The sequence below is a fragment of the Toxotes jaculatrix genome, chromosome 17 (genome assembly GCF_017976425.1).
Source record: "Toxotes jaculatrix isolate fToxJac2 chromosome 17, fToxJac2.pri, whole genome shotgun sequence".
Lineage (NCBI taxonomy): Eukaryota > Metazoa > Chordata > Actinopteri > Toxotidae > Toxotes > Toxotes jaculatrix.
The window spans coordinates 12,773,944-12,798,484 of NC_054410.1; the positions used below are offsets into that span (position 1 = coordinate 12,773,944).

Sequence of the window (24,541 nt, forward strand, 5' to 3'; positions counted from 1 at the left end):
GGGACAGTGCGATCTAAAACCTCACGGATACTGGCAGTACTTTCTCGCAAGTCCACATTTTTCACTTTGAATCGATAAATCACCCATGAAGGCCCAATAAACTACAATTATGTTGATAATTTGTAATGATACAGTTTTTAATCACGAGTCTCGTCCTCTCTCTCATAAGCCTGCAGCAAATGTTTGTAAGTCATCTTCACGCAGTTATAAATAAGCCACTGATGAAGCGTTTTTACAGTAATTAAATCTACAGAGGTAAATATCAGTAAATCAATGTTTTTTTCCAGTGTCCTGCTGGTGGGGGTTAAACACCAAGGCAAATGTACTTGCATATTTGTATACCAGCCAGAGTTTTTTTCACAACCTGGCAACCCAGAAGCTGTTCTTACTCATGGTCATTTATCCGTCATCAGTGAAGTATTTATTAATCATTAATAGAGCCATTAGTCACAAATTTACCCCCCCCCCCCCCCCCCCCCCCCCCCCAAAAAAAAAAAATTACAAAAGTAATTTATTATTAAATTACAGTGGATGTCTCAGTTATGTACCCAGTGCCATGATTTGTTAATAATTTAATCCAAAAGGAAGGCACATCAATGTAAAGTCTTTATTAGTATTCATCACATATATGTGGGCTTTTACAGAGCTGACCAAAACAAGTATTTCGAACCATCGAGCCTTTTGGAAGCCTGAGTAAACACAATGTCATGTGTAAGCACTTCAGAACAGCTAGTTTTTGGTGGGGTCAATCACCCTACCCATGAACAGCAGACAGTTTGTGTCTTCATGATATATGAAGAAGAAAAACGGCCTGTTGATGATGAAGGTCCTGGGTAAGGAATATGGAGTAATGCCAATTGTCGTGGCAGCTGCTGCAGTGGTCCCTGTCTCATCCACCTCAATCACAGCTTTGTGCAGCACCTGTGATTTTAGAGTAGAGACAAAGGTCACGACCTGCAGCCTGGAGTGTTCTCATGTGTCGTTACACCATGGCAAAATTTAAAAACCAACCTCTGACACTTGGATTCTTGCGTTCTTACTCAGCCTTGTCAAATTGGCAGAATTACTGAAGATACTGGCCATGCCCATTTCTGGTAGAAGATTTTGCAGAGAATACGACTGCTCCATCTTGAACTTAGGCAGATTGACTTCCAGTTTGCTGTGAAGAAAACATGGACCGACATGCTGAGTATACTTGCTTGTTATCTTTTGCTGTATGTATTTGATATTATGCAGAATGATTTGCGCTTTTGTTGTTGGATACTTGTCACAGCACCTTTCTAGAGAGGAGGCCACAAAGGGCTTCACAATAATGGCTAAAATATAACAGAATATGTACAATAAAATGGTACTTACAGGCGTGTGTAAAACATATTCCCATGTAATATGTATCTACGCACTTACGTTTTTTGCAGCTTCCTGACCCAGCTGAGGAACTTCTCAGCACTGATCTCATCATCGATTACAGTGTAGTCCATGCCTTTGTTGGGTAGCAGGATAAGCATGGAAACCCCTTCCTGGTATGGTAACTTCAGCACTTTGGCTCCAAGAGAGATATCCTCCATAATGTGGAACTTATCCTCTTTAAACATCATTGGCACTTGCACAACATTGTAGTTGTCAATGTAGAAGGGTGCACTTTGAGTGAAATTGGCATCAAAAGGCATCTGCCAGGCTCCTGTGGAAGACATAATACTGCTTAATTTTATGGGAAGACATAAAAACACAATCACTAATCAATGCAGAGTAATCAATAACCCAAGGGGCAGTTCTAAAATATGCAAAAGTGATTCGTCTTACCCTGGAAGAAAATTGTATTGATTAACATGAGCTGGGTCAGTGGATCCAGGTCTGAAACCATCCCTGTCACTTTGTCCTCTGTCTTTTGCTTGATGTACTCATTGATGAGTCTGACACTTCCTTTTTTGTCTGCAAAGTCTACAGTTTTGATGTCAGCATCGAAAAACATCTTGATCTGGTTTTCAAATTTCTGCTCTACCTCAAACTGCCGCTGCACAAACAGGGCCATGCCTTCATCCAGTTTCAGTGTTCCGTTCTGTGTGATGTTCTCATGAAGGAGTTGGAAAAGTTTTGGGATAAGTTCTGGCTGGTTAGCTCTCTCCAGCTGCTCCAGGTTGAGACACTTGAGTAACTCTTCATGTGTGACGCCGTCAGAAGCCATTAAGAGAGCAGCAAAACTGGTAGAGATGCTCAGAGGTGAGAAAAAGATGTTCTTGTCATGGTAGCTGGATATTTTTCTGTAAAGGTTCATGGCAAAGTCCATATTTTTGAAGGAAAGATCTGAGAGGGTGGCATCTGGAAGTTGTGCTTGGTGGACAGGAGTGAGGAAGCACATGTAGGTTAAAATAAAAATAAATCCGATCTTCATTTTGTGTATCATCATAATTCGAGCCTGGGAAAGTTTGAGCCAACAACCTGAAACATGCAGACATGCAGATATCAAAAGACGTTAAAAAAAATCACAACAGTGACACAATAATTAATCAACCTACAAAAAAAATCTCCTGAATAACTTAATTTTTCTATATATGTTACCACCAAAACTACTATAAGAAATCAAAATTTAAAATGCAACAGGTAGTTGTCACCAAAATACATTTTAACCCACTGCCATACGTACCATTCGGCTTGGGAAAGATTGCTTCTGAAAGTTCCATCTATTATTTGGGGAAACAAAGTGCAAGTGTGCTCTGAGTGTTATATATTAACCACAACAGACACGTCAGTTGTGTTGATCCAGATGGAGTCAGAGCTGTTTGTTGAACATTCAAAACCTCTTCCTCTTACAAGAAACATCAATAACAGCACAGTAACATTAACACAACAAGAAATAAACAAGACATGGCAAACTTTAGGAGGAGTGAATATCACTTTAATCCTGGAACAAGAACTAATACATTAAATGAAAGAATGTGCTGTGGTAATGTGAAATATAACAAAGATGAATGAATTAGCACTTATTGTGAGAATGCAGTGAGTGGAAATAATGCAATGATAAAAAACCCAACTACCAACATTTTATACTCTTTCACAAGTGAATTTTAAATAAAAAAAAAGACCCTCAGAAGGAAATCAGAAGGAAAAAAACAAACAATAAGGAAATCATGGATTCTTCCTGGAAGTGAACCAGCACAAAAAGTCATGATATTCAATATTTCTGTGGAGGCATGAAGATATATGCACGCTGAAAGGTTCCAAAATACATGACAACTGTAAACAAATTTGGTTGTTTTAATGCTGAAATGTGGTTTATTCATTAACATTGTGCGCTGTAACCAGATTCTGTTTTTCAGGACTGAATGAAAGCTTGTAGAGAAAAATGCAGGAGATTTATGGTATTAAGTTATGGTAAGAATCAAACGCAAAAAAAACATACAATGAACTCTTCAAAGTGTATGCACGGTGACACATTTCTGATGTTTTGTTTCGTTCTTTGGGTTTTATACTATACAAATTATGGGATTAAATAACAGTCTCCCCTAATTCTTGCTATTAAACTGTTATTTCCAAAGGCCATCAATCAGCCACTGGCATCCATAGCTTTAAACCATGGCAACCTCAGTGCAAATGAATGTATCTTTGTACAACTAATGTGTACAACACTGCTCTAAGTATTACTGGAAAACAGGATAAGTCAATCAAGTGCAATTAAACAAGCATTTCAGGGACTGTAACTGTAAACTCTTTCTAACGGGTTGTCAAAGGGAATCATCATTTTAACATTTTTTTCTTTATAATAATTCCCTATTGAGTTTATGACAAATACTGATGAAGAGAGGTAACATACAAAGTCACAAACTAGGCCGGCTGGTTGGACATGTCAGAGTTTTTTTGGTTTTGAGTTGTCATCCTGTGCTGGAAAAATGAACAATGTATTTATCTATCAGCTGTAGTTTCATAAAGTTTACAGATTTCCTATTTGTTCCCCATTACATTACGACAAGATATAAAAAATATCCATCAGTCAAAAGCATCTTAGATTGAACAAATAGCTCTATAGAACTATTTTGTTCACTGTTCATCCAGACTGGACAAAACACCCCTAAATTGTGTTTGTAAGCATTGTAATCTTAAATTTCAATAGGCCTGCTTATAAGCTCAAAGGTAAAAACAAAGCCACAACATCAAACACATGTTGTTGTCTAAATACCTTGGGAGTTCACTTGTACATGTTCACAAGTAAAATGGTCAGTGATGCCAGGAATAAATGGCCCACACATGTCAGCGCTGCTGGCTAAAAGATGTATCAGTACACTGCAAAAAATAAACAATTTCAAAACCACACAGTTGTTCTGGTGGGGCAGGGAATTACATCTTTTATCCTACAAATTCCAATAAAAAGGTAGGAGGCTCTGTCACTATTTGTCAAGCTTTTATCTGTGGTCTAAACATTGGTCTCCTATGGCTTTCACAGAACACCCATCTCTGTATGGATTCTCCCCAAGCAAGTAAACACACCCTTTTATATGCTGAAGATTCCTTTCCATCTCTTCCAGAGAAAAACCAAGAATAAAAAACTGTATACAATAGAAATAGAAGGCGCCATGGTACAAAGGCAATTGCAAACTTGGATTAACTGCATCATGAGTTCTGTGGTCACCCTTTTCCCAGCCTCAGTGCCTCACTGAGTTAGATTAGACTAACTGCTGCCTTTTCTTTGTCATTGTTCTCTTCTCTGTGGCTTGTCAGCGAACTAACCAGGGGAAACGTGTCAGCCTTCTGACTGTCCTTATGTTCGCATGTGCAAAAGGTTAGAGGAAGGAGCAAAGCTACCCCTGGAGGGGGTTGCCAATCCAGGCAGCTGGTAAACAACACAGGCAAACCTTTCACAACTTCACTGGCTGGGCTTTTGTTGTTGGTCCTCCTCAGAGCCAGCATTTACTGATCCTAGATGAAGGACAGCACAGGCTAGTATCTTCCATAATGTTCTTGGACGGGCTTTTTAATACAATTTGTTAAACAATCGGAACTATATTTATGTTAATAATCAAATGTGCTCACCTGAGCCACCTGTTGATTTTGTGTCTGGTTGTTGAGGAATGTTTGTCTGAGCTTGTTGCTGCTGCCTAAACAGTCAACAGAGAGGATTTGTGTCAAATTCCATGCACTTGTTTCCCACTCACTTAAAGGTGGTTTATGTAATATCATCAATACTTTCATTTTACACCATAAAGCTGAACATCATACAATTCGCAAAGCATCAAACTGGATTTCTAGGTGTTTTTTTTTTCTAAGTGTTTTAGAATATTGTGTCCACCCCCCTCTACTGTGGGTTAGCAGGCATGCAGCTGAACCTACCGATCAAAGTAGGCTTGTCTCCTCTTCCGCAGTTCCTCGGCTGTGAGTGTCTCATTCCGGCCTTCTCCTTGTCCTCCTGCGGCACTTCCTGCTGCCTGACTGCCTGATTTCACATTTCCCACTTCAGACTCTGAAGACTTGTTGCTCATCACTGCTCCTGAAAAAAACCCAAAACAAAACAGAAGCAACTTTCAAAAAGTTGTTATTACTAAGTTCTGTAAAGCTAGAATAAAATTCATTCATCCATAGATAAGACCAGATTAATAGAGCAAATAATCTGAACAAACTAATGATATTAATATTTTTGATAACAATATTTTTTGTGTATTTTTGTTGTTTTAGGTTTTTTTTACTTATTTAAATTCATTATGGAGGAGACATTTCATCAATCGAGTGACTGAAAGATTGTGTTCACACTGCATAACAAATCTACATCTATTCACCTAGATAATAAGATATACATTACTTTTGCATAGTGACATTGAATGAGACACAAAAACAAACAGTATGAGTAAAATAGAAAAAGAACCCAAGATGATCACACCGGTGTGTCTCCTATGATCCTAATCATATGATAGAATATTTTAAAACCCTTGAATGACTCATCACTTACCTTGCATGCTGAGCTGTATGGCCCTGCGAAGATCAGCCTCCTCATCTTCCACATCTATGTCCTGTCTGCTGAGTGCCAGGGCTCTCTTCAGTTCTTCATCATCATCCACAACATCATCTTCAACACCAAAGCCCACCTCTGTCTGGCTCAGAGCTGCTGACCTGCTGCTCAAAGTAAAAGGCTTAATTAGGCACCGCATGTAAGTCAAAAGTAATAGTAATAAGCAATATGAAACATAAACTAACCACCCCTTTTGGAGTAATTTTTGGGTCCTCTACATTGTAAAGTCTGAAGATATAACACGTACCCTGCACTTGTCTGGGCCTCCTCCTCTCCAATGAGCCTAGGCCTTTGCTGCTGCTGCACCCTCATGATCCGGAGGATCTGCTCTGCTTCACACTCAGGGAGGTTTCCTCGGATCACAAATATGGAATAACCTGCACAAATACAACTTTTATAATCTTTTCTGCATTGCAAATTCTAAACATACTATAAATAAGTCAATATTATTTTACCTTCTTGTTGTAACTGAGCAAGGAAAAGGGCTAAATAGGTGTCCGAAATCAACTCTGGTCCAGTCAACAGTGAATTAAGGTTAAACCACTGCAAAGAAAACAAAACAGTGTTTTCAGTAAACCAAGCTGTATTCAAATAGTTGAAGACAAGTGCCTCATACCTGTTGTCCAAGTTTGCGTATAGTAAACCAATGCTCCTTGTAGTTGCAAATGAAGGCTTTCTCATTTCTGAAACATGAAAGCAAGAATAGCTGTTACAATCACCTCAAACTGTAAAGTGTTTATGCTATTACAGATTAAGCGATTACACAATAAGGTCTTGACAAAGAAACTTTACATTGGATTTATCATCAAGCTCTGGTACTCCCGGCTGTTGAAGAGGATTAGCTCCAAGCCCCACACTCTCAGAGCATTGCTAATTACCTAGGGGATTAGACAACAGAAAAGGGTATTGATCTTCCTGACTTATAATGATTATGGTTCTGTTTAGTAACAATAAAAAGGGACTTTTCTGAACTCACTTGTATTGAAAAGAACCCACTGTCATCCATGTTCCCAGATGGTTGCTAGAAACACATTCACAGGACACAACGTTAGAAACTGTTTGGTAACAGTTTGCATAAATAACCTGCTGCATCAACATTCACCTTCTGGGTTTCCTCACCTGTAAGAAGGTCCTGTACTCCTCACTGGCCATACCTCCCTCTGCCATCCTCATCCTCTCCTCTTCATCAAGCTGATGAGCGATGGAGGACAAATCCACAGGAGTGAAGTACTCACCCTGCAGGAGGTTGTTGAGGCAGTGCTGGGCGCACAGAGAGCCCTCTTGCTACAAAGAAAGGAGTAGTTATTGTTAAGATACCACGGCATATGACACATCTAACACAGCAGCATGATTAAATGATTTTCTTAACAGCTTATTCAGCTTTATGGACACTGGATTGCTTAATACTTAAACCTTATGGATTTAGTATTTCCCCACGATATGTCATACACTAGTTGAGCTACATATAGCAAGCTTAGCTAACGTAAACAACACAAACAACTGTCTTCTTACGATGTTAAATAGAACAGAGAGATATGTCAAGCCAGTTCGTTTTCTAGCTTGACAAAAATAACATCCCTGTGGCTATTATAAAGCTTTCTACTAGCTGAGAAGAAACTTTTCATTATCTCTAACTAGCAGGTGCAATTAGCATTTTAGCTGTCTGAACAACAATACTGACAAACACCACCACAAATCTCTTAGCACCGGCCAGATAGCGCCGGTAAACAAATATCCGCCATAAGGTCCAAGGTATTCCGAATAAACACGGCGTATTACTTGTGGCTAAATATTTTAAGTTAAACGTTTAAACTTACTTTCTCGTGAAATATGGAATCCATATTCAGCTTTCTGTCAAACATTCAACTCTGACCTCTAGCCCCGCTGCATTCATCACCATGGAGAGAAGGGACAATGTCGACCAGCGCCATCTAGTGGCTGGGTTCTACTCCAACGCCATCCCCATTCAAATCTCCATTGACGGTTTTATAGATTTATACGAGCACTATCATTGAAATGTCTGTGGAACACAGAGGCAGCGTTATTACTATACATGGGAACATCCAAAAGTGTCGTTATTAGACAGTTAGATTTTGCCCGTCATATAACAGCATTCAACAAAAAATACCTCTAGTTTACCACCAGAGGGCGAGTCAGAATTTTTCTTTTTGTTTACAAAATGTTTATTTTAACCAGAAGTATATTACTAATAGAAAAAACGGTCAGATTTTTCAAATGTCTTATTTGATCAATATACTAATGTGCGAGTGCTTAACTCCACCTAAATATATTTGACTATTTTATATAGTCTAAAAACGTCGCAAAAGGTTTTGCTTGCAAGGGGAACAGTTTCCTAGCGACACCCCGTTTACGGCAAATGGAATATGGCGGAGGGTGAGAAATTCCCAGACGGACTGGAGCTCAGCAAGGTATGATTTTTAAACAACTAATTCACCTGACAGTGGTCACTGTGGCTCAGGGACAAAACAAGGAAGTATAATATGTTTGTTCCTATGTACAATGTAGTTTTACGGCGCAGTGAAAGGACATAATACTTACCAAGCTAGCAGTCGTAGCTAGGTCCTATGCTAGATATGTAAATGGTTAAAATGTCTCTGCAAATCCTACGATACTTACTACTTGCCAACGGTGAGTCTGTGTTTTTGGCCATGGAGTCAGGACTTATTAGAAAAGACAAGGCGGTCGGGGAAAAGATGGCAATGTTCACCGTAGAGTCTTAATCTCCATCCGGTGGTATATTTGGTGGTCGCTTTTGTCCAAAGCGCCTCACCATGAGTTGGCCACGAATTTAACATTTTGAGCACCATGGCCCCAAGTTTTCCGACCTCAAACTCTTGCCGCTTTGTGTCAGTCGTAAACCGCTGTCCAACCGCTGGGGAAAGCGACTTGATGCAGTTTAGAAAACAAAACAGAAACGACAGGCATTGTTTTGTAGGAAACGTGGACTATTGAACCTTGGGTCAGCACTATAAAATATATAAATAATAATATAATATTATTTCCAGTTAGTTTTGTGTATTACCTTATACTGAATAGTATATAGATGATAATAATGTTTACAGTTCTTATGGCACAGATATCTATGTTCTGATGAACTTAAGCAGTAAAAACTAGGCTGACCACTTGGTCCTTATCATTCAGCTAATAGTCAGTACAGGAAGTGCAACAGCTTTTCATTCAGCAGGCACAAAGAGGAACTCCTGTGAGTAATGTCCTACCAACAGAGTACTTTCTAGAAATGACTGGTTATTCTCATTCTTTCTCCCTTAAGATTTTTCACTTTGACACCAGGTTGTCATGCAGCGGGCAACCGCTGCAGATTTCTAAAGGCAAAATAACATGAACACACCCATAGTAGTAGCATCAGCAGCCAACATCAAATCCATGTGGTTATGATGAAGACGTATGTGAGTCATTACAAAGCAAGTCGTGATCTTCTCTGTTGGCTTACAGGAATGGCTGGAGGCTGCAGACAGCAGGGCGGAGCTGCTCCGCTACCTGAGGGAGCATGTGCCTCAGATCTTCTGCCTGAAGAAAGTGTCCAGCCCTCAGGAGGAAGAGGAGATCGCACAGAGCCGACTCCTCCAACCTCTGGAGTGTTTCTTGTTTGGAGAAGATCCTGAAGAGGGTCTGGAGAAGCTCAAGCAGGGCAGCACCTCCTCCCAGCTCTGTGGACGTGTCTTCAAAGAGGGAGAGACTGTGTACTCCTGCAGGTCTGAGAGGACCCACTGATCTTCTGTAATAAATAAGTTATGACAGCAATAACAATAATAGTAGTTATTATAAAATACTATCAGTTAATTTGCTGTTATTAGTCATTTTGAGTACTTGGTGATTAATTTCAAGATGCAGATAAAAAATACTAAAATGTAGGCATAAAACCAGTGGACCAGTGGAATCTTGGGTTATAAAGCTACAGAATTCAAAGATATATGAATATGGAGGCTATTTGACATCATCAACTACTTCTAGCAAGAATAGATCGGCCTCAATAGTTTTAGTTCTACAATGATCTAATTACACGACAACACCACAGTATTTAGGCTAAGTGTTAGAGATGAATAGTTAATGAAAAGATTCTCTCAGGTTTCGGTATGGGGCCGTCCGTGAGTGAACCTGAATGATGTGAAATGTTGTGTTACTCACATAAATATAGACACCTGTTCCTTCATTCGTTTTACATTCTTACAAACTGTCCTAGGAGTTTTCTATCAGCATGGGTTGTATTAAAGAAATTACTGTTATATCCATGCATAATTAAAGTTGATAGATAGATAGACAGATAGGGTACTTTATTAATATACTTAATAAAAAGTATATTAATAGCAAATGCTTGGCACCCCATGGCAAATTATATAGTTTGTTCATATGCTTTAGGACAAAGAAAATTATTTTTAATAACTTGACAAATACAAAAAATAGCATAAATGATAAGTAACCTTTAAATAAAACAGCATAAAATACAAATAAAGTTCAAATGTTCATCAAGCTTACGCCATGGATGTTTACGTTGAAGTCCAGCAGAGTCTGGCGTGCAGTTTGGTTTGATCATCAACTTCAAATAAGACAATTTTGTTGGCAAGTAACGAATCCTCTTCTGCTAATTGCAGGGATTGTGCAATAGATCCCACTTGTGTCCTGTGCATGGATTGCTTCCTGAATAGTGTGCACAAAAGCCATCGTTACAAGGTTTGTGTCAATATAAATATCTATGCATTTTCATTAAATCTTAATTAACATGTTTTATTTGAGTACATAAATCAGTCAGCTGGGTCCCTCTTGGATAAATGGAAACGATGGAAAATGTCTCATCACTGCATTTCAGTTCTGAGATTTGACACCTCTGTATGTCAAAGCATCCTTACCTTTCCTTTGTATTGTCTCTGTGATTCACTTCTGAGCACAGTGTGCTATGATGTCAGCTTGATTAGCCTGCAGGCCTGTTTGGGAAAACACACAACATATTTCTAGTTACAGTAAGATCAATGATGGATTAATTCTAAATTATTATAGGCCTTTAAGCTTGGACCCAGTATTGCATAATAATACATTCCCACGGCTACATCAGTTGTATAGCTCAATTGCTGTCTGTGACAGTACAGTATGTGGTTTTTGGGTTTTTTTTCCCAGATGCATGCGTCATCGGGCGGGGGGTTCTGTGATTGTGGGGATGTAGAAGCCTGGAAGATCGGCCCCTGTTGCTCCAAACACGACCCAGGGGCAGCCACTGCCATGGTAACGGTGAGTTACATAATAGAGCGGAAAGAGGGACGTGGGAGGGGCGTACTTGTCCCATTCTGTGTCAGTGGACCCCAGAATGCTTATTTTCCCATCTTAGTCATGGAGGCTGCTCTCTTGGCTGTGGCTTTGGCCCCCGGAAATGAGAAAGAAAAGCACTCTGTTGACCTGCACTGACTGAGAAAATGTATAACTAGGTTAAGAGATCGAGAGGGTGATTAGAGTGCGAGCAAGCTTGTGGAAAACAGTTATGGGTGAGACCGGTTGAAAGCAGCCTTTCTGCGAATGCTTAAACCCTGCTGAACTGTGCAGAGATGTATTCAGGTTACAGCTTCTCCTACCAAACTGCAGCTGGGACACATTGTGATGATTGCTTGTTCAGTAGTTGTTTGTTTGGCCTTTCTTTGCTGAATGCAGTGTTTGGGCTTTCCTCTGATAAGATCATTCTCAGGGGCTTGGAGAGCACATACAGCTTGATGGCTCTGTGCCTTTTTCCGTAAACAGCAGGTGCTTCTATTAACAGAGGCATCACTGGCCCCTCTGGCAGGCTGCTTTGTGTTTTCTACACCAGATCAGAACCTGCGCTTAACAAGCGGTGACACATCACACCACTACAATAGAAACTCCACACTGAACATGAAAACACATCACGCTGTTTCAGACCTCTTGTTGTTTAGATCGCAGTAGATTCCAGTGCTTGTTCTCACACAGTGGTGTGATGTCGAGACTGATGTAAATACACAGACTCACTGTATGTTTTGTTTAGTTTGAGTGTTAAATGTCAGCCATTTGTATGAAATACTTAGCTGCTATGTGGAATGTTTGTTCTCAGGGGATTTGATATTACTGTTACCAGGCCAGTTGCCTGTTTTGCTGTTTGTAAGCAAAATATTCAGACCAGTTCCCTGTAACGTTATTGAGTTGTGGCTGGTGACATAAGAAATAGAGAATTAGTAAAGGTTATTACAGCAAACTTTGTTCACTGGCTACAGTTTCTGTAAAGGTGCATAAATGTTTGTGTATTAAAGTGTTTTTTTTTTTTTTACTGTACTAGAAAAAAAACTCTTTTAGAAATTTGACTTATAGAAACACCACTCCAGGTTCAATCTTGACATCATTAACAACTAACATTTTGTTTTCACAAAATGTGTGAGAATTGTTCCCAATAAGTCAGAGACACTATTTCAAGTATGTTATTTCTGGAGCAAGACACCTCCTGAGAATGTTCAACAGTGTGAGCTCTGTGTGATTCTCTCTGCATTTTGTGCAGGATGAGTGTGTGTTGGCGCCTGAGTTATATGAGCGTGCTGAGAAGCTGTTCCGGGTGCTGCTGCACTACGTCACAGATTTCCTGGTGTGGGAGGAGAACTTTGAGCTACCAGCTGAACTCCAGCCTCGGTATGGCCCGTCTCATCACATGCAAATACATAAATCTATATGCAAAGCACGCCACTTAACTTTGACAATGTATTTCTCCATCCATGCAGACAGAAAGAGAATGCATACTACTGTGTACTGTACAATGATGAGCACCACTCGTACGACCATGTGATCTACACCCTGCAGCGTTCTGTGAACTGTGATCAGGCTGAAGCACAGACACACACAGCACTTATTGATAAGGAGGTAATGTTTTTGGTTTTATATACTTATGACTTTTGCCTTACATTACTATCAAAAGGAATTTCATTGGAATCAGTTCCCATAATTGCACTCATCCAATCAATTGCAGATTATCCTGTTAAATAATTATTCTTACCTGTTTCACAGGGTCGGCGTGCAGTAAAGAGAGGAACCCTTCGCTCCTGCCAGCAAGCAAAAGACCTTATCAGGGTAAATACCATAGACTGACTCTGTTGAGTCTTGAATCTGAGATCTTCATCATTGTTCAGGTTTGCACGTCTCAGTCAACTATAACTCTTCCACTGATGTGTTGCAGTCCAACTCTGAGCACATTTCCCTGCAGCCGCTGAGGGTGGAGATCCTTCACGCAACCGTAATGGCTCATCAGACTTTTGCTTTGCGTCTCGGCTCCTGGTTCCAAAAGATCATCGGTCTCTCAGGTGCAGCCATTGTTGTCTCCATACCGTACACACCAAGTCACCATGCTACACCTTACTGCTCCGTTGTACATGTTCACTTGAATGTCATGTGACTGGGAACCTATGTGTTTCTTGTGCAGCTGGCTTCAGGCAGGCCTTCTGTCAGGTGGCACTAGAGCCAAACGCAGATCGAGACCGTCCTTGTCTCATCAGCAGACTCATGCTACACGATGCCAGGATGTATAAAGGCAAGTAGATCTGATCAGACTGATGTTAATCAGTTAATCTCAGCTCACTTCTTTATTACACTCACATACATTTTTTTTTCTTGTTTTCTGAAGGAGCTCGCAAGATAGTTCATGAGCTGATTTTCTGTAGCATGCTGATGGAGACAGAATTCAAGAGGCTTTTTGCTATCGAGTTCACAAAGGTAAACAAAAATTCAATAGTTTTAAAACTTCTTGCCAGTTATTTTACTATTTAAGTTAATATATTTCCCATCTTTGTCATTTCAGCACTACATGCAGTTGCAGAAGGACTTCATCAATGATGACCATGAAAGGAGCATATCCATCACCGCTCTGTCTGTTCAGATCTTCACTGTACCCACACTGGTGAGTCTTGTAGATATTGTATCGTTGTGTAAATATGGCACATCATTAATATTTGTTCGTTGTCTGTGTCATCACTTAACATCCACCTCTTCTCTAGGCCAGACATCTGATTGAAGAGGTCAATGTCATTAAGGTGGTAGTTGATACCGTTATGGAACTGCTGCGGGAACATCTGGATGACAACAATCGCTTCTTCTTCCTGGGCTACAACTCAGAGAAGTTTTCACGCATCCAGGTCATCTTCCACGACCTCAGGTGATTGAACAGGCTGCAGTTTTAACAAATCATTTTCTCTTAACTCTCTTCATCTTTGGCAAAGATGTAACTTCTGTCTCCCTCAGGTATATTCTGATCAGTAAACCTTCAATATGGACCGAAGAGCAGCGGAGACAGTTCCTAGAGGGTTTCAAAGTCTTTCTTGGGTTTCTCAAATGCATGCAGGTAATGCTGATCAAAACGCTGACTCATTCTTTGATTTAATCTGATAGCAGAACTATTACACCAAGTTATGACTACTAGACAAATCAGATTGTTTGATGACTCTTGGCCTTCTTTCACTTTCCTTATCAGGGCATGGAGGAGGTGAAGCGTCAGTTTGGGCAACACATTGCAGTAGAGCCAGAATGGGAAGCTGGCTTTTCTCTTCAGATCCAGCTCCGCCACATTCTTGCCATGTTTCAGGACTGGTGTTCCTCTGATGTGAGTTGTGTCCTTTATCCATCAAACAATACTGTTATCCCACAGAAAGAGGGATTTCATTCACAAGCATTATGTTTCTGGACTCATCAGTGATTGCCTCTGCCCCTTCAGGACGAGATCTTGCTGCTTGCATTTAAAGAGTGCCACGAGGTCCTGATGCAGTGCAATAATCAGTCCTTCAATAGGGCGGCCACTGACTACTACATGTGCAAGCACATCCTCCATGTTTGTCCGTACAAAGTGTCTCAGGAGCCTGTCAGCATACATCTGCCCATCTCCCGGCTTCTGGCTGGTAGGAGAGCTAGTATTTGAAACTCTCAGTAATTCATTCAGAATTTCTTTCATGTTAACTGTGAACTTACTACTCTGTATATTCTGATCCATAGGCCTGTATGTACATCTGTGCAGAACAGGGGCAATTGAACATCTGGAAAATCCTGTAAGTGACATGAAAAAAAAAAATCATGCTGCACCGACAGTACTGAATGAATAGTCTTAATTGCCACTGCAGGCATCAGAGAAAAATATTTTTTCTTTCTGATTCAGGAGAGTTATGACTACACTCAGCTGGCAGAACATCCTCTGCGCTGTGTGGTGCTGGCTGCTCAGGTCTCAGCAGAAATGTGGCGGAGAAACGGGCTTTCATTGGTCAGCCAGGTACGCTGCATTCTTTGGATGCACAAGGTGTTGTTTTCATTCTGCTCTGTTATTATTTTTTTAAAATGTATTGTTTGTTAATTGTTGTTTCACAGGTCTACTACTATCAGGACGTAAAATGCAGGGATGAGATGTACGACAAGGACATTCTCATGCTTCAGGTTGTTGGCAATCAGACATAAAATTCTTCTCCTACACACACACACACATACACACATACATACATATGTATGTATGTGTGTATGTATGTATGTATAATGATGACATATGACTCTCCCCACAAATTGCTTACAGATTGCTGCTTCCAAAATGGACGCCAACCACTTCCTCATGCTGATCTTGTTGAGATTTGAGCTCTTTGATTATTTTAACGGAAGTTGTTCAAGCAAAGACCAGGTAAGTAACACGTGAGCACTCATTCAGAAAAAAAGTTGTTGTTCCACCAAACGTTTTTCTTATTAATAAAACAAAACTACCATTACAGGATGAATTGATGCAGTGGAACCGACTGACAGAAGAGATGCTGTACCTCCTGATCGTCATCGTTGGTGCAGTGTCACATTTTACTAATTATACATGGTTACTTAATTGAATATGAAAACCACACTGTGGCGTCTAACCAGTGGTGTGTTTCCAGGTGAGCGCTATGTGCCCGGGATTAGTCAGGTGACCAGAGAGGACGTGACAATGAGGGAGGTTATTCACCTGTTGTGCATTGAGCCCATGGCTCACAGTAGCCTGGTCAAAGGCCTGCCAGAGAATGTAAGTTGCATAATGCAGAACACACAGTGAATCTTTGAGCTTTCTTTAAAGCAGGAACATTACAAACTAGTGTCAAATGTTTTCTCTGTAGGAAAGCCACGAAACAGGTCTGGAGTCAGTAATTACCAAAGTTGCCACCTTCAAGTACGTAAAGACTGTGGAAACAGCTCGTGAGTTTTATCTTGACAATGATGATTGTGTAGGTTTTAATTGGTCTCTTCTGCTCCTGTTTTTAGAAAACCTGGAGTATCAGGACATGGACTATATGAAGTAAAAAAAGAACGTCTGGTAGAATTTAACCCTTTCTTCTACCACTATTCGAGATCCCAGCATAGCAAGGTAACATTTCTCATCACAAGTTTTACATTAAATTGATTCAACATCTGTCGAATAGTCTTCAGTTCATTCTTATTTTTCACTTATTGTAGGCAGAAGAGTCTCAGAAGAAGAGGAGGACTCAGGAGGGCAATGATAAAGGTGACCGCCATCTTTGCTCTGCACAAGCTGCTGTCTTTCTCCCTGATGTGACAGTTTTCTGTACTCTGGCTGATAATGAATCAACTCTACTAACATTCCCTCTGTTTGTTTTTTTTTTGTTCTCAGCTCTTCGTCCTCCGGTGCCCCCAACCTTCTGCCCAGCTTTCTCCAACATAGTGCGTCTGCTCTGCTGTGACATTATCATCCACATCCTGAGACGCGTCCTGCAGAGAGCTGCGGAGGACCGGGCGACTCATTGGACAGAATCCATGATCCAGAGGGTACAAATTACATTCAGCTTGACAGTCTCTACCCTGCTCTGCTTTACTGTTTGTTTCTCAGGAAGACTTGTAACAACACACATACCTTTACCACACAGGCCCTGCACCTGATTGGTCAGGCATTGCTTGAAGAGAAAACACAGCTTGAGGACAGCACTGTGGAGGAAGTGACCTTCAATTTCAGCCTCAAAGCTCGAAGTGAGTAAAACTCAGTTATTATAGTTCTCAAATGTATGTACTAGTTAGATTTTAGTGACGTGAATGTCTCTTTCTTACAGGAATTGGTTCAGAACATGGCAAGTCCGTGTTCCTCTTGTTGTCCAAGATTAAGGCTCTTCCTTCCCTCGAAGCTCAGAAAGACATGGTCAAATGGGTTTTACAGGTAGGCTATTTTTGTTTTAAATATGAGTAAACATTCATTAATCAGCTTTTTTTGCCTGAAATTTTCCAGTTATTCTCAAATTTCACTTTAATGTTTTTCATCTAGATGTTTGAGATTGTCAAGTGCCTTAGAGAGAAGTCTAGTCCAACAGCTTTCATGAGCGTGGAGGCAACCAAGCCAGAAGAGGTAAAAAAAACCAAACAGAAACAGTGAATGATTTGTGAAACATTTGCAATTTCATGTCATATATATATATGTTTACATTGCTGCGTTGCTGTTTACATTAAATCTTACTCATTCAACAGTACAATGAAAGACCAAACTCTGCTGTGTTTAAATGAGACACAAAGCATTTCAGAAACATAACTGCATCACGTATCTTCTTCATACGGAGAAATCTTACCCGCTTGTTTTTGGTTGGTCCAGAGTGCTCAAGACAAAGAGAAAGCAGAGCGGAAAAGAAAGGCAGAGGCAGCCAAACTCCACCGTCAGAAGATTATGGCCCAAATGTCAGAGATGCAGAAGAACTTCATTGAGTCAAACAAGATGCTGTACGACAACATGCCTGACAGTGGGACGCAGGGAGAGCCTGTTACAACTACTAACAGGTGAGCCGGGCCGTTACAAAAAAACGCATGGGTTTGTTTTGTAGGCTAGAGGTGAAGATTTGCATCAAACGAATTCTCTTAATTCTAGTTTGGGTCATGTTTATTCCTCTAGCTGCACCATGGAGCAGAGGGAGCTGTGTGTAGCTGTTGGGCCCCACCGAGGGTCAACCCCGGCTGAGAGGGAGGTGCTGACCTGCATTCTTTGCCAGGAGGAGCAGGAAGTGGTGGCTCAGGCTCCAGCCATGGTACTGACTGCGTGTGTCCAGAGGTCCACAGTGCTGACACAGTGCAGAGGAAAGATACTGACCAGCAGAGCAGATGGTCAGGCCCCATTCAACAAACTTTTCATTTACATAGTGGCAGCTGCAAGTTTATGGGTAAAAACCTGACTCACATGTTCACTGCATTTATTCCTTAAAGGGTCAGGGACATATCCTCTGTTCATGCCTCCTGATCTGGCAGTGGGGACCCACACTGGCAGCTGTGGACATGTCATGCACGCCACATGTTGGCAGAAGTAAGCTATTACAAGAACAAATTTGGCTTTTTTTTTGTCAATTTAATTAAGAAATATTCTGACAGTACTACTCTTATACTTTATTTAGTCCACTAGATGGTAAACTTCTCTGTTAATGTGCTGTTTCACTGTTATTCTCTGCTATTTTTCAGGTATTTTGAGGCAATCCAGAATACGACCAGGAACCGGCTCCACGCTGAGCTGATCATAGACCTGGAGAATGGGGAGTACCTGTGTCCTTTGTGCAAGTCTCTCTGCAATACCGTTGTCCCTCTCATCCCATTGGAACCACTAACATTTAACTAGTAGGTCCAGTTTACCTTCTACAGGCCAATCCGCGGAGGACTGTTGGTTATACAAATGTATGTAAGTAATTTGGATGTCTATCTCCTGCGTGTAGTGAGAATGCAGAGATCATTGGACAGCATTTGACCATGCCTCGCTGGATCCAGATCCTCTCTGCAAGGATTAAAGGACTCAAGTCAGTCACTCAGGATAATGGTAAGAAAACATACTGAACATACAATAACCACATCTCTGTGGATGAACAGCAGTGACAGAGGAAAAGGCATTGATTTATTCAGCATCAGTTATGTGTGTTGGGGGTTTTAGGTTCAGGTACAGCTCTGTAAGTTGGCTCAGTTCTTTTACTTCAGTAGTGAGATAATTAACGGTTTTCATTCTGTCTTGCAGATTGCAACACAGAAGGCAATAGTGCTGACGGGGACACGATGGTCCTGTGTGGAGAGGGCCAGCCAGACTTTAGATCCATTCTCAGCTACGGAGTCCAAGAACCGTGAGTAAAACTCTCAGCTCTTTCAGTATTACTGAAATGACTGATTGTTTCCTGCAGCGCAGCGATCTGAATTCTCTGCTGCTCTTTGTTTTTAGGAGAAAGTTCTCAGACAGCATAGCAGAGATGCTGGTTGTGTGCGCCACCACGGTCCACAGGGTGGGACTGCAGACACCGCCCAATGACCTGTGTCCTCGTGTGCCCCTTATGGCCTGGAACACATGTGCCTTCACTATTCAGGCCATAGGTAAGACTTGGAATTTTATCATCTCTCTATCCCTTCATTCTTTGAAATACTTAAAATTTGCATGTCTCCACAGAAAACATTTTGCAGGAAGAGGACAAGTCACTCTTTGGGTCCTTACAAAACAGACAGGTTTGATGCCACATACTGACAAGTAAACAGCTGTCATATATTTACAAGTAACGGTCATGTTTGTGAAATTCTCCTTCTTCTCTATTTTAGCTTGCAGGTCTAAAGGCAATAGTTCAGTTTTCAGCATGCCAGAGACTTAAGAGCTCTCAGGCTGTAATCCAAAGGCACTTCACAGACATGCTGGGGGGTATGTGGTCCATCTAAGCATGCTAAATACATCATATGTGTTTATTAACTAGTTATGACTGTGCATTTGTTCTTGTTATCAAAACTGTGGTCTCTCTGCCCAGTCTTACTACCGGTCATGAGCAGAAAAAACACCCCTTCGCTTCTGGAAGTGGACTTCTTCCATCTTCTGGTAGGTTTCCTATAATGGGAGTAATCTTAATATTGGTTGTGTGTAAGAACCTTATAATAGTGCATGTAATAAATGTGTACTTGTGTGTTTTGCCAGGTGGGGTTGGTGTTGTCTGTACCTTCACTGTACCAGGAGGAGGCTGTAGAATTACAGCCGTCTGCTGTCAGCTCTGCCTACAACCACCTGCACATCTTGCATCTGGTCACCATGGCGCACATCGTGCAGGTCCTCCTGTCCTCTGCAGGTACAAACAGAAAGAAACCACACAACTCAGCTCAGCTCAACTCAGCTCAGCTCAACTCACACACATTCTGGTTTAACAATGCTACTACTAACGATACCACTACCATTTTCTGAACTAGTTCAGAATGCTGTAAAACATTGAGGATCATTATGCTGGTTTAATGATGGTTTCATTTCTGTGCAGATTTCAGTCCAGTGGCAGGTGGAGAGGAGACAGAGGAGGTGAGAGCAGCAGCAGAGCTGTACAACACAGTGTCACAACATACTGGAAGGTACATCATCCTATTATTTATCTGCCAAAATACTTTACACAGCCGATTTTTCTTTTTTAGTTTGACATTTGTATATGGATAAAAAATAATCAAGTGTGAATTAATGGAATTAATTTGATTTAATTTCAGTTATCATTTATTTGTATTGTGGTAAAATACAGTTTAGAGTTGAATTTTCATTTCTGTCACTCAGACCCAAAATGTCTGCTCATGACAAGAAAAAGAAAAATTAAACATTTATAAACCTGTGCCGTGGCTAAGGCTGGCCTTTTGGGGTTTAAGCCACACATCTTTATTTGGGGGATCATATTCTCCATGTCAGCTTTTATTAACAAAAAGGTATTCATTCAGACAATTTGACTGGGTGTGTGACCTGTTCTGTGGTTTGCTCATCAGGCTGGTTCCAGATGTGTCCGGCAGCTCTGTGGCAGAAAGAGTGAAGAGAGGAATTGAACCTTTCCTGCGCTGTGCTGCTCTCTTTCTCAATTGCCTTACAGGAGTCCATCCTCCAGAGGAGCTTTTTAATGCTCCTGGTAGGTCAAACCAAAGTATTTTATCAACATATTATACAGAATGCAATGATTTGTGAATTCAAGCTGATGTTTTGTCTATTGCAGTTTCCTCTCAAGGACAGATGGAGGCACTATGCAGTTACTTGGCACTACCCTCCAATGTGTTCCTTCTCTTCCAGGAGCACAGAGACACTGTTAATCCACTGATGCAGAGGTAGGTGGGCAACACTGAGACAAGGTCAGTGTATTTGATTATTGATCTTTTAGTATTCACTGAAGAGGGGAGCAGTTTTATGACAATGTTGTGTCTCCCTCAGGTGGTGTGGGAGCCCAGCTATAACCAAAGCCCTGAAAGACAAAACCCACACTGTCAGGTATTGTTTGGCTTCTCTATTAAGTCAGTCCCACTTTTATTTTAAAATAAAAGCATCTCCTTATGATCGATCGATAAACTCTTTCTCCAGATACCCCAGGAGAAGGAATCATTTGATTGATCTTCCTGAGGATTACAGTGCTCTCCTCAATCAAGCCAGCCATTTTCAGTAAGTGGGGAATCAAAGTGCTTTCACTCACCATCTCTTCATGGAAAATCTGCTGTAGGTGCCCAACCCTCTTGTCTCCTTTGTATTTTGTCCTCAGGTGTCCCAAGTCTACAGATGATGAGAGGAAGCATCCGACCCTGTGCCTGTTTTGTGGGGCCATGCTGTGCTCTCAGAGCTCCTGCTGTCTCAGCCAACTGGATGGGGAAGATGTGGGAGCATGCACCGCCCACACCGCCACCTGTGGTGCTGGCGTGGGAATGTTCCTCAGGTGGGCCGTTAATCCTGGACATTAGAGATTAAAGATATATATAAAGTTTTTGCCTTTCGATTTCACTGCATGTCAGTCTTTCTTGCATGAAATGTACGATATAAATGAAGTTTGATTTCATGTTGATAGGATAAGAGAGTGTGAAATTGTTCTGATGGCCAGTAAGACTCGAGGAAGCACCTACCCTGCTCCTTACCTGGATGATTATGGGGAGACTGATCCTCACCTTGGGTAAGTGTCATTGCTTCCTTTCCAGGTGCTGCGTTGTTATTACTTCTGCTCAGAAATGCAAATGTAAACATGTTGATATTGTCTCCTAAAGGCACAAAAAAAAAAAAGCAAATAGCTGCTTCAATTTAAATACTTCCTCCATCTGCAGACATTGGTGTTACAGTTGTCTTTAGAATTTGAGTATTTCCATTTCAGAAGAAAATTAACTTTTGGTTACTTTGAAGATCAAGATTTTACATACAAAACATATGATGACCTTATAAGATATGAAGCATTGTTACAGATAAACATATTATAGGAAATCACTAACCATATTTAATGACACAACACTCTTAAGGGCACGATGACTCCTTCTTTTGATACTTATAAGATATAAGGGAAGCGTTTACTTCAGCAAAACTGAGTATTTTTACATTTTGGAATTGCTAATTTTATTTAAGTCAAGGATTCTTAATATTTCTTCTACCACTGTACCACAGAGTGTAATGTCATCCAAGAAGGTTGCTACTGAAAAACTGTCACAAACAAACAAAAAACACAGAATGATTACTGCTTGTGAAACAGTCAGATGTATTTTGTGTTCTTTTGGACAAACCCTTGAATCATTTAGGTCTTCTGTGTTTTAATTTCTAGACGGGGCAATCCATTGCACCTTTGTCCAGAACGCTACAGGAAGCTGAACCAGCTGTGGCAGCAGCACTGCATCCTGGAAGAAATAGCCCGCAGCATGGAAGTGGTCAACGTGATGTTTGCCTTTGAGTGGCAGATGTTGTGATGATGTGTGCTCCTGAGGCGTGCACACACTCACACACATTACACATGCACACAAGCAAACAACCCTCCTACAATCAAAGGAGGCCCGAGCAGCCAATCCCTCCCTGACAAAACCCCTGCTGGAGTTCAGAGAGGTGGGACAGTCACAAGAGGAAGAAGAGGATAAACAATGGAGGTTAATAAGCAAACCCTAGTCGCCTTGTTTTAATTTGATTGTCTGCTGTCAGAATGAGTTTCTCCTCTGCTAATGTTATTTGAGGCTCATTCAAATAAAGACAAACATCAGTTAAACATGTTTCTGTTATCGGTTTATGTATTTGGTTTATCCCCTGAGTACTGCTGTGAATTTTTTTTTTTTGCTTTCTCTTTTTGTGTTAGAAACGATTTGTTATAAGTTATAATGTTGAATTATGCTGTTTTGGAGGGTACATTCATTTGGAAATGTGTAGGCTGGATCACACATCCTGCACAATTTGGTTTTATGTAGATGGTCCAAATAACAGAGCCATAACCTGCTATCACCCTTACTCATATATAGACACATATATTATGGATAAGACATTTATAGAATATACATTACTTTCAAAGTTGTATTAAAACCAATTCAGTAATCTAAGAAGTACACAGTTACCTGCTTCCATGGGTTTTGATATAGATAGACTAAGCAGTTAATGAGCAGCTATTAAAGTTTTCTGAATTGTATATTCAGCTATATTTTAATCAGAATATTAATTGGTTAAAAGATCTCACTAACCTTAAGAATCAGGGAGTGAATTATACGAACGTATTTCCTGAACACTATATACTATGAAATACTGTTTTACAAAAAAACCTATTAGGCCAAACTGATTATAATTATCAGATATTTACTTAATGTTTGTAATGGTTAAAACAGATTGAAGGGACCACTGTAAGACAAATTATTAGTAATATTTCACCATGTGGTGTTTAACACACAACTTAACAAAAATCAAATTTAAGAATTTTAAATTTAAAAAACTATTGCAATACTCTATTTAAGAAAGAACTGTACATTTTATTGAAAACAATCTAGTATATCAGTTTTTCCATTCATTATTTCTCATCCTTTTCAGAAACTGTTGTGTGGATACATCCTTTGTTTTGTTTTTTCCTTTTTGTGTTGTTTGACAGTACTACGTGAGACACTAGCCTCTCTACAGATGGACTGTTCCTGTGCCCTGAATAAATCAGAGAGCAATGGGGTCACAATTTCTATTATCTAAAATGTAAACTTCTACAAACCAATATAAAAGGACGAGCTCCGACATGGGATGTTTGAAATCGAATTGCCTCTTTTCTTGCTCGTATATGGAATAAATGAATGAGCTGTTCTTTGTCATTAACATTGCTTTGTCCATCATGTGAGATCCCCAGATGAGGCAGACAGGGAGAATGTTGAAGTTTCACAAGTCTTTGAATTGTACGTTTTAACACACACACAATACTGCACATGCTTTACTTTAGCAACCTCAAGTGACATGGCCCTGCCAGCAACCAATTAAGATGGACAAAGCAGCCCAGTTTTCAGTGAAATTCTATGAAGTCCTTATAAGACATTGACAGACAGTAAAGCCATGCCAAAATCAGCTCAAAAAGCTTCATTGTCAAGCTTTTGGTAGCTCATCCCAGCATAAGGTGTTTCATTTGACTATTAGACTATGGTGGCATTGCTGAGGCACATGAGATTCATTGTAGTGATCGCTTGAATTTTCTAGAAACTTTATCGTATCAATTACTCATAATTTCTGTCTGGTTATGTGCTTTTAACCAATATGAAAGCATGAACATACTGTATGTATTACACTGTTCGCTAACACATTTGAATTACATTTCCTGATGAAAATGCATCTCCTAGTAACAT

The 24,541-nt window shown here is 40.4% G+C and overlaps 3 protein-coding genes across 3 annotated transcripts; 1 reads left to right on the forward strand and 2 right to left on the reverse strand.

Moving 5' to 3' along the window:
• Positions 1-593: 593 nt before the first annotated feature.
• On the reverse strand, positions 594-2,688 carry LOC121196922 (protein Z-dependent protease inhibitor-like). The gene is made up of 5 exons (XM_041060149.1): positions 2,642-2,688; positions 1,801-2,436; positions 1,405-1,678; positions 1,012-1,159; positions 594-921 (listed from the first exon to the last, which is right to left on the reverse strand). The coding sequence occupies exons 1-5, from the start codon at positions 2,676-2,678 to the stop codon at positions 730-732; spliced, it is 1,287 nt and encodes a 428-aa protein (XP_040916083.1). The 5' UTR covers positions 2,679-2,688; the 3' UTR covers positions 594-729.
• Positions 2,689-2,877: 189 nt separating this feature from the next.
• Positions 2,878-7,879, reverse strand: atxn3 (ataxin 3). The gene is made up of 11 exons (XM_041060150.1): positions 7,810-7,879; positions 7,112-7,276; positions 6,969-7,013; positions 6,785-6,870; positions 6,609-6,675; positions 6,448-6,535; positions 6,240-6,369; positions 5,933-6,096; positions 5,320-5,476; positions 5,023-5,087; positions 2,878-4,908 (listed from the first exon to the last, which is right to left on the reverse strand). The coding sequence occupies exons 1-11, from the start codon at positions 7,852-7,854 to the stop codon at positions 4,856-4,858; spliced, it is 1,065 nt and encodes a 354-aa protein (XP_040916084.1). The 5' UTR covers positions 7,855-7,879; the 3' UTR covers positions 2,878-4,855.
• A 471-nt stretch (positions 7,880-8,350) lies between these two features.
• On the forward strand, positions 8,351-24,011 carry ubr1 (ubiquitin protein ligase E3 component n-recognin 1). Its single transcript, XM_041060148.1, has 47 exons — positions 8,351-8,421; positions 9,467-9,726; positions 10,624-10,702; positions 11,144-11,254; positions 12,522-12,649; positions 12,739-12,877; positions 13,022-13,084; positions 13,191-13,314; positions 13,434-13,541; positions 13,635-13,723; positions 13,809-13,907; positions 14,005-14,162; positions 14,249-14,348; positions 14,478-14,606; positions 14,718-14,898; positions 14,993-15,045; positions 15,153-15,263; positions 15,359-15,424; positions 15,558-15,659; positions 15,748-15,811; positions 15,901-16,025; positions 16,117-16,169; positions 16,262-16,364; positions 16,454-16,502; positions 16,629-16,783; positions 16,882-16,981; positions 17,062-17,165; positions 17,271-17,351; positions 17,592-17,773; positions 17,886-18,094; positions 18,194-18,290; positions 18,443-18,595; positions 18,691-18,791; positions 18,984-19,086; positions 19,182-19,330; positions 19,404-19,459; positions 19,550-19,646; positions 19,750-19,817; positions 19,914-20,061; positions 20,245-20,332; positions 20,729-20,865; positions 20,950-21,058; positions 21,162-21,218; positions 21,309-21,386; positions 21,484-21,654; positions 21,784-21,885; positions 22,519-24,011. Exons 1-47 carry the CDS (start codon positions 8,377-8,379, stop codon positions 22,658-22,660), a joined length of 5,226 nt encoding a protein of 1,741 aa, XP_040916082.1. The 5' UTR covers positions 8,351-8,376; the 3' UTR covers positions 22,661-24,011.
• The last annotated feature ends 530 nt before the right edge of the window (positions 24,012-24,541 follow it).

Coding starts and splice junctions, on each gene's coding strand:
- LOC121196922 (XM_041060149.1), bottom strand. CDS start 2,678: ATGGAACTTTCAGAAGCAATCTTTCCCAAGCCGAATG. Junction 1,160..1,404: donor GTCAGGAAGCTGCAAAAAAC/GTAAGTGCGTAG, acceptor TTTTCTTCACAG/CAAACTGGAAGTCAATCTGC. Junction 922..1,011: donor CAAGAATCCAAGTGTCAGAG/GTTGGTTTTTAA, acceptor CTAAAATCACAG/GTGCTGCACAAAGCTGTGAT.
- atxn3 (XM_041060150.1), bottom strand. CDS start 7,854: ATGTTTGACAGAAAGCTGAATATGGATTCCATATTTCACGAGAAA. Junction 7,014..7,111: donor AGTACAGGACCTTCTTACAG/GTGAGGAAACCC, acceptor ATGTGTTTCTAG/CAACCATCTGGGAACATGGA. Junction 6,871..6,968: donor GTGGGTTCTTTTCAATACAA/GTGAGTTCAGAA, acceptor CTAATCCCCTAG/GTAATTAGCAATGCTCTGAG.
- ubr1 (XM_041060148.1), top strand. CDS start 8,377: ATGGCGGAGGGTGAGAAATTCCCAGACGGACTGGAGCTCAGCAAG. Junction 9,727..10,623: donor GAGACTGTGTACTCCTGCAG/GTCTGAGAGGAC, acceptor TGCTAATTGCAG/GGATTGTGCAATAGATCCCA. Junction 16,026..16,116: donor TCAAAGGCCTGCCAGAGAAT/GTAAGTTGCATA, acceptor TTTTCTCTGTAG/GAAAGCCACGAAACAGGTCT.